Source organism: Chelonia mydas, chromosome 24 (assembly GCF_015237465.2).
Source record: "Chelonia mydas isolate rCheMyd1 chromosome 24, rCheMyd1.pri.v2, whole genome shotgun sequence".
NCBI classification, from domain to species: Eukaryota; Metazoa; Chordata; order Testudines; family Cheloniidae; genus Chelonia; species Chelonia mydas.
The window spans coordinates 18,399,132-18,407,959 of record NC_051264.2 but is presented as its reverse complement, the minus strand read 5'-3'; the positions used below and the strand labels follow the sequence as shown (position 1 = coordinate 18,407,959).

Genomic DNA, 8,828 nt, shown 5'->3' with positions numbered 1-8,828 from the left:
GCCCCCTCCGCTTAAATAACAGCTCCCTGCGCGTGCGCTTTCCCACTGACACTCTCTCTCTCCCACCCCCCGCGTTCCAACCTCACCGCGCCGGCACGCGGATGTTCGGCCTGTGTCCTCGTGACCCACGTGTGGGGGCGGGACTGACTCGCTCCGCTCCTGGCGTCACGCCTCGAGCATGCGCGAGGCGAGGAGTTGGGAAGAGGCCGGTTCAGGGAGCGAGGCCGCTACGCTACTAACGTAAGCGGGGAGGCTGAGTGGCAGCTGCGCGGCCGGCTTCTGACGGGGCTTTGCGGCGTGACGGAGGCCGGGCTGCGCTACTGGCGTAAACGGCCGGCCGCGGGGGCGGGGCGGTTCCGCTATTGACGTAAGAGGCCAAAGCGTGTAAACTGCTCCCCCTCCCACAGGGCGGGGGACAGGCGCCCCCCCCCCACACACAGGGCGGGGGGAGGGGAAGAAGCGCCCCCCCACACACACACAGGGCGGGGGGAGGGGAAGAAGCGCCCCCCACACACACACAGGGCGGGGGGAGGGGAAGAGGCGCCCCCACACACACACAGGGCGGGGGAGAGGCGCCCCCCCACACACACACAGGGCGGGGGGAGGGGAAGAAGCGCCCCCCCACACACACACACAGGGCGGGGGGAGGGGAAGAGGCGCCCCCCCCCACACACACAGGGCGGGGGGAGGGGAAGAAGCGCCCCCCCACACACACACACACAGGGCGGGGGGAGGGGAAGAGGCGCCCCCCCACACACACACACAGGGAGGGGGGAGGGGAAGAGGCGCCCCCCACACACACACACAGGGCCGGGGGGAGGGGAAGAGGCGCCCCCCCCACACACACACACACAGGGCGGGGGGAGGGGAAGAAGCGCCCCACACACACACACACAGGGCGGGGGGAGGGGAAGAGGCGCCCCACACACACACACACACACACAGGGCGGGGGGAGGGGAAGAGGCGCCCCACACACACACACACACACACACACAGGGCGGGGGGAGGGGAAGAGGCGCCCCCCCCACACACACACAGGGCGGGGGGAGGGGAAGAGGCGCCCCCACACACACACACAGGGCGGGGGGAGGGGAAGAAGCGCCCCCCACACACACACACACACAGGGCGGGGGGAGGGGAAGAGGCGCCCCCCCACACACACACACACACAGGGCGGGGGGAGGGGAAGAGGCGCCCCCACACACACACACACACACACAGGGCGGGGGAGGGGAAGAGGCGCCCCACACACACACACACACACACACAGGGGGAGGGGAAGAGGCGCCCCCCCCCACACACACACAGGGCGGGGGGAGGGGAAGAGGCGCCCCACACACACACACACAGGGCGGGGGGAGGGGAAGAGGCGCCCCCCCCCACACACACACACACACAGGGCGGGGGGGAGGGGAAGAGGCGCCCCCCCACACACACACACAGGGCGGGGGGAGGGGAAGAGGCGCCCCCCACACACACACACACAGGGCGGGGGGAGGGGAAGAGGCGCCCCCACACACACACACACACACAGGGCGAGGGGAGGGGAAGAGGCGCCCCCCACACACACACACAGGGCGGGGGGAGGGGAAGAGGCGCCCCCCCCACACACACACACAGGGCGGGGGGAGGGGAAGAGGCGCCCCACACACACACACACACACACAGGGCGGGGGGAGGGGAAGAGGCGCCCCCACACACACACACACAGGGCGGGGGGGAGGGGAAGAGGCGCCCCCACACACACACACACAGGGCGGGGGGAGGGGAAGAGGCGCCCACACACACACAGGGCGGGGGGAGGGGAAGAGGCGCCCCCACACACACACACACAGGGCGGGGGGAAGGGGAGAGGCGCCCCCCCCACACACACACACACAGGATGGGCAGGGAGAAGTGAGTGTGTTTTTGTGTAATGTGTATCTGTGTCTGTCACTGCATGTTGCCTGGGCTTGTGTTTTGTGTTTGTGTGCAGATCTCGCTGTGTGTGTCTCTTGTTGAGTGCCGTGTGCGTGTGTGATGCTGTGTGTGTCTCGCTATGTGCTCTGGATGTGCGTCCGATGTGGTACGTCTGTCATTGCAGCCTGTGTGAACATGCGTGTCTGTGTCTGCTGCATACCTGTGCTGTGTGTCCTGGCAGTCTCTCCTGGTGTGACTCTCGCTGTGTGTGTCATTGTGGTGTGTCCATGTGCGTGTCTCTTGCAGTGCATGCGTTGTCATGTCTCACACTCCCTGTGCCGTTGCAGTGGGTCCTCTGGGTGTGTGAGATTGCAGTATGTCTGGTCTGCCTGTGTCTCTCCTGGTACATCACTGGTGGTGTGTGTGTCATGGCAGAGTGGGGCTGTGTGTGTGTGTGTCACTGTGTGTGTGTGACACACGGGGTGTCGTGTAGGGGGGTGCTCCATGTGTGTGTCATGGCGGAGTGGGGCTGTGTGTGTGTGTCACTGTGTGTGTGTTGTGTCGCTCTGTGTGTGTGTGACACACGGGGTGTCGTGTAGGGGGGATGCTCCATGTGTGTGTCATGGCGGAGTGGGGCTGTGTGTGTGTGTCACTGTGTGTGTGTTGTGTGGGGTGTCGTGTAGGGGGGATGCTCCATGTGTGCGTCATGGCAGAGTGGGGCTGTGTGTGTGTGTCACTGTGTGTGTGTGACACACGGGGTGTCGTGTAGGGGGGATGCTCCATGTGTGTGTCATGGCGGAGTGGGGCTGTGTGTGTCACATGCAGTGTTGGGGTTGTGGTATGTCACTGTGTGTGTCACACGCAGCGTGTCTCTGTGGGGGTGTTGTGGTGTGTGTCACACGTGGGGTGTTGTGTGTGTGTCATTTGTAGGGTGTTGTGTGTGTGTCACACGCGGTGTGAGACAGACTCGGGGGGGGGGTCACTGTCGGGCGGCTTCTAATACACGCTCCCCGTCCATAAAATCCCATCCGGGGCGGGGCTTCCATGTGGCCCCGCCCCGTTAGGCCCCGCCCGCCTTCGCGGCGTCCCTGGGAGGGGCTTCCTGGTGGCCACGCCCCCTTCCGCCGCGCAGCCTCGTTCCGGCTCCCGAGGTCGGGAGCCGCCCCGCCCCGCCCCCTCAGTATCGCGGCAGCTGATTGGTCGCAGGCGTCTGCTCGGCGGGGCCCAATCAGGAGGCGCCGGGCGGCGGGGTCCGGCCGGGAGGAGACGGAGCGAGAGGCGGCGGCGGCAGCCGGGCCGAGGTGAGTGGCGGGCCCTGCCCCCCCCCCGGACCCCTCCCCCCCGGGACCCCCCGCAGCTGGGCCCTGCGCCCCCCCCCCCCGGGACTCCTCCCCCCTCCCCGCAGCTGGGCCCTGCGCGCCCCCCCCCCGGGACTCCTCCCCCCCCCCCAGCAGCTGGGCCCTGCGCCCCCCCCCCCGGACTCCTCCCCCCCCCAGCAGCTGGGCCCTGCGCCCCCCCCCCCCGGACTCCTCCCCCCTCCCGCAGCTGGGCCCTGCGCCCCCCCCCCCCCCGGACCCCCCCCCCCCCCCGCAGCTGGGCCCTGCGCCCCCCCCCCCCCGGACTCCTCCCCCCTCCCGCAGCTGGGCCCTGCGCCCCCCCCCCCCGGGACTCCCCCCCCCTCCCGCAGCTGGGCCCTGCGCCCCCCCCCCCCGGGACTCCGCCCCCCTCCCGCCGCTGGGCCCTGCGCCCCCCCCCCCCCGGGACTCCGCCCCCCCCCCGCAGCGGGGCCCTGCGCCCCCCCCCCCGGGACTCCTCCCCCCTCCCGCAGCTGGGCCCTGCGCCCCCCCCCCCCGGGACTCCTCCCCCCTCCCGCAGCTGGGCCCTGCGCCCCCCCCCCCCCGGGACTCCTCCCCCCTCCCGCAGCTGGGCCCTGCGCCCCCCCCCCCGGGACTCCTCCCCCCTCCCGCAGCTGGGCCCTGCGCCCCCCCCCCCGGGACTCCTCCCCCCTCCCGCAGCTGGGCCCTGCGCCCCCCCCCCCCGGGACTCCTCCCCCCTCCCGCAGCTGGGCCCTGCGCCCCCCCCCCCCGGGACTCCTCCCCCCTCCCCGCAGCTGGGCCCTGCGCCCCCCCCCCCCGGGACTCCTCCCCCCTCCCGCAGCTGGGCCCTGCGCCCCCCCCCCCCGGGACTCCTCCCCCCTCCCGCAGCTGGGCCCTGCGCCCCCCCCCCCGGGGACTCCTCCCCCCTCCCGCAGCTGGGCCCTGCGCCCCGGGACTCCTCCCCCCTCCCGCAGCTGGGCCCTGCGCCCCCCCCCCCGGGACTCCTCCCCCCCCCCGCAGCTGGGCCCTGCGCCCCCCCCCCGGGACTCCTTCCCCCCCCCCCCCCGCAGCTGGGCCCTGCGCCCCCCCCCCGGGACTCCTTCCCCCCCCCCGCAGCTGGGCCCTGCGCCCCCCCCCGGGACTCCTTCCCCCCCCCCGCAGCTGGGCCCTGCGCCCCCCCCCGGGACTCCTTCCCCCCCCCCGCAGCTGGGCCCTGCGCCCCCCCCCCGGGACTCCTTCCCCCCCCCCCGCAGCTGGGCCCTGCGCCCCCCCCCCCCGGGACTCCTTCCCCCCCCCCGCAGCTGGGCCCTGCGCCCCCCCCCCCGGGACTCCTTCCCCCCCCCCCGCAGCTGGGCCCTGCGCGCCACCCCCCCGGGACTCCTCCCCCCCAGCAGCTGGGCCCTGCGCCCCCCCCCCCCGGGACTCCTCCCCCCTCCCGCAGCGGGGCCCTGCGCCCCCCCCCCGGGACTCCTCCCCCCCCCCCCGCAGCTGGGCCCTGCGCGCCACCCCCCCGGGACTCCTCTCCCCCAGCAGCTGGGCCCTGCCCTCCCCTCCCGCTCACCAGGTCTCTCCCCACAGGCCATGGCAGAGGAGCTGCCCCCCTCCCTCTTCTTCCAGCACCAGTACATGTGCTCCGAGTGCGGCCTGCTCTACAACACGCTGGAGGAGGTGCTGATCCACCAGCAGAGCCACCTGGGGGAGCCCTGCCAGCCCCCCGGCGCCGCCCCCGCCGTGGCCCTCGACGTGGGGCCCCTGCAGGAGAACCACTACCAGTGCCTGGAGTGCGGGCGCGTCCTGCTCTCGCCCGACGAGCTGCTGGCCCACCAGAGCCTGCACCCCCGCCAGGTGCCTGCCCGCCCGCCGCCCCCCGCCTCTGCCAGCCAGATTCACTACCAGTGCAGCGAGTGCAAGGAGCTCTTTGCCGCGCCCGACCTGTGGCTGGCCCATCGCCAGAGCCACAAGGCCCAGGAGCCCGTGGCCGCCCCCCCGCCCCCTCCCCCGCCGGCCCCCCAGCCGACCATGCACCCCTACGAATGCTCGGAGTGCGCCGGCCTCTTCCAGACGCCTGAGGAGCTGCTGGAGCACCAGGGCGAGCACTTCACCGAGACGGAGAAGGAGAGCGGGGAGCCGGCTGTGCCCGAGGGGGTCAAACAGGAGCCCCCCAGCTCTCCCAGCCCCTCTCAGCAGCCGCCACCGCTGGCCCCTCCGCGGGCCTGGCGCTGCGGCGAGTGCCGGCAGGAGTTCGGCGCGGCGGAGGAGCTGCGGCGCCACCGCCGGGAGCACGCCTCCGAGGAGTTCCTGTGCGGCGAGTGCCAGCGCGGCTTCACCACGGCCAACCGGCTGCTGGCGCACCAGCGGGCACACGTGGACGGCACGCACGAGTGCCCCAACTGCAGCAAGGTCTTCAAGAAGGCGGCCTCGCTGGAGCAGCACATGCGCATCCACAAGGGCGAGGCCCTGTACCTGTGCGTCGACTGCGGCCTGGGCTTCGGCACCGAGATGACGCTGGTGGTGCACCGCAAGAGCCACACAGCCAACCCCCTGCACCGCTGCGCCTGCGGCAAGACCTTCAGCAACATGACCAAGTTCCTCTACCACCGCCGCACCCACGCCGGCAAGAGCGGGGCCCCGCCGGCCCGGGCCCGCGCCCCGGAGCCGGAGCCGGCCCCGCTGCCGTCCGCCGAGGAGCCGGCCCTGCCGCTGCCACCCGCCGGGGCGCCGAACGGCTCGCCGGCCCCCCCCGCGGCCGGCGGCTTCCTGTGCCCGCAGTGCGGCAAGGCCTTTTCCAGCCACATCCGCATGGTGCGGCACAAGCGGGTGGTCCACGTGCTGGAGCGCAAGCACAAGTGCCCCACCTGCGGCAAGAGCTTCAAGAAGCTGGTGCACGTCCGGAACCACCTGCGCACGCACACCGGGGAGCGCCCCTTCCAGTGCAGCGAGTGCGGCAAGACCTTCGCCTCCCAGGCCAACCTGATGCGCCACCACCTGACCCACACCGGCGAGCGCCCCTACCAGTGCGACGTCTGCCAGAAGCGCTTCACCCAGTCCTCCAACCTGCAGCAGCACCGGCTGCTCCACGCGGGCGCCGGCCCCTTCCCCTGCCAGGACTGCGGCGCCACCTTCTCGCGGGCCCACAAGCTGGCCCTGCACCGCGTCAGCCACACCGGCCAGCTGCCCTTCCAGTGCCCCGAGTGCGACAAATCCTTCGCCCGCAAGCGGCTGCTGGAGCTGCACCGGCTGGCCCACGCCGGGCGCGAGCCCCACCGCTGCCCAGACTGCGGCGCCCTCTTCGTCCGCCTGGCCAAGCTGGAGGAGCACCGCTGTGCCCACAAGAAGCTGTACCCGTGCCCGTCCTGTGGCAAGTGCCTGGGTTCCCTGGCCAAGCTGGCGCTGCACCAGCTGGTGCACTCCGGCCAGCGCCCCTTCACCTGCAGCCTCTGCGGCAAGGGCTTCACCAACCCGAGCGGGCTGAGCCGTCACCAGCAGCGCCACACGGGCGTGCGCCCCCACAAGTGCCCGCTCTGCTCCAAGACCTTCGTGGCAGCCTCGGGGCTGCAGCTGCACCAGCGCACGCACACGGGCGAGCGCCCCTTCCCCTGCCCGGAGTGCGGCAAGGCCTTCCGGCAGGCCACCCACCTGCGGGAGCACCGGCGGCTGCACACCGGCGAGCGCCCCTACCCGTGCCCCGAGTGCGGCAAGGCCTTCATCCAGTCCATGCACCTGGCCGAGCACCGGCGCATCCACACCGGCGAGCGCCCCCACCGCTGCCCGCACTGCGCCAAGGCCTTCAAGACCCTCTCCAACCTGCGCAGCCACCGCAAGACCCACGGGGCTGCCGCCGCCCCGGCCCCGCCCGCCGCCCAGCCCACCCAGACCATCATGTGCACAGAGTTCGGGGAGACCATCGCCATCATTGAGACGGCGGAACCGCTGCCCCTGGTGGAGACCATCGAAATCTACCAGGCTGCCCTGGAGGGCAGCCTCCAGGTGGACAATCTGCAGGTCAATGCCTTCGTATAGGGGCACAGCCCCCCCCCTGTAAATAAAAGTTCTGGTTTTGCCCGTTTGCCTGCCCAGCCCCCCCACTGCGTCTCATCCTGGCACGGGGGGGGGGGCTGCTGTCTGGGTATGGGGGGCAGGGGGTCCTCTTACCCTTCCCATTCCATCTCTGCCCCAGGGCACTTCTTGGTCCTTCCTGCTCTCCAGGCAGACCCCCCCGGGCGGGGTGGGACCAGGGGGGCTTTGAACTGGAGCCTTCCAAGGTTATTCTCCCCCCCCGCCCCCCGGGCTGTAGGATTATCCTGAGGGGCTGGGCCCTTCCCCATAGGCTATCTTGCTCTGGAAGGGGGCTTGGGGTTAGCAAACCAGCCAGGGGAAGGCATCTCTGTAGGAATCCCTTGCCAGGTTGTGGGGCTGGGCAGTGGAGTGTGTTCAGCAGGTGAGATTGGCAAGGGGCGATGCCAGCGTGGGCCCCCTATGACTTGGCGTGCACCAAGGGGCTAGGGGGACTGGTTCAGGAAGGTTGGGAATAATGGGACATAAGGGCCTCTCCCCTCTAGGGGGCACTAGCTCCCATCTGCCCCTAGGGCAAGGGATGGGAATGGGAGCTAGGAATGGGGCAGGATGCTGGCCCAGCCCCCTTTGCTCTGTTTGGCCTGGACTGTTCTGAGACCAGAATATGCCAAGCAACCTGTGACCTCATCTGTGCCCTAGGCCCTCTCCCCTTCGTGGGCTGGCCCCAGAGCCAGGGCCTCCCCCAGCCATTGGCATATGGAGAAGGGGGGCCACCCTTGTACTTGGTTGGAAGGTGCCCCGCACTCCCTGCAGAGCACATAGGGCACCACCCACACCTCCTGCTGGGTGACCACCTCCATCATGGGGGAAACTGAGGCAGGGAGCCTGACCCTTAGGGTTCTGAGGCAGGACAGAGCAGGGAAGAGAACGCAGGAGTCCTGATGCCCGTGGTTCTGGTGCAAGGTGCGGAGGACTCCCTGGGCAAAGCACCCCTCTCCCAGTGCTGGAGGTTCTCCCCGGTTACTTGCTGAAGGGACTGCCCCCCCAAGGCCACCAGTGGGGCTGGAGCAGCACAGGGGGACTGAGTGATGCCCTCTGGTGGGGCCCTACACTTGTCCCTGCAGCCTGGGAATTGCTCACATTTCCCTCTGCCCCCTGGGCGGGCTGTTTGGTCTGGGAAAGGGGGACCCATGAGCTGTGCCCCCAGGCTGCAGCAGTTCCATGGTCATTAAACCAAGGGTGGGGCATTAACAGATGAACATTTGGAGTTAGGCACCCCCCCAGCAGCAGGCACAGCCTCAGGTGTATCACCCATCAGTCCCCCCAGCATCAGTGTCAGCCACCTCCCCCTGGCCCCCCGCAACCCACACAGGCTCTGCACAGCCTCTGGCTCGGCCATTTAACACTCTCCCCTTTTCCTTTCAAGGACTCCCCCCAGCTTAGAGGTGGATTGTAACAGGGGGGCAGGCCACTCATTCTGCTCCCCCAGGATCCAGGGGTGCCCATGCCCTAGCCCAGAGGAACTGCAGCAATGGGGCAGGCCAGGCCAAGTGCTCCCACTCCCCCTGGAGGATGACTGTCACCAGGGCCACCCATGG

At 70.8% G+C, this 8,828-nt stretch overlaps 1 protein-coding gene across 2 annotated transcripts; it reads left to right on the top strand.

The window, feature by feature from the left end:
- Window positions 1–55: 55 nt before the first annotated feature.
- LOC114021797 (zinc finger protein 574) lies at window positions 56–7,282 on the top strand. Of its 2 annotated transcripts, XM_037883239.2 has the most exons (3): window positions 1,915–2,140; window positions 2,831–3,201; window positions 4,795–7,282. In XM_037883239.2, exon 3 carries the CDS (start codon window positions 4,798–4,800, stop codon window positions 7,234–7,236), a length of 2,439 nt encoding a protein of 812 aa, XP_037739167.1. In that variant the 5' UTR covers window positions 1,915–2,140; window positions 2,831–3,201; window positions 4,795–4,797; the 3' UTR covers window positions 7,237–7,282. The 2 variants fall into 2 exon arrangements, with proteins under 2 accessions (XP_043390955.1, XP_037739167.1); XM_043535020.1 differs by lacking the exons at window positions 1,915–2,140; window positions 2,831–3,201 and adding an exon at window positions 56–240.
- The last annotated feature ends 1,546 nt before the right edge of the window (window positions 7,283–8,828 follow it).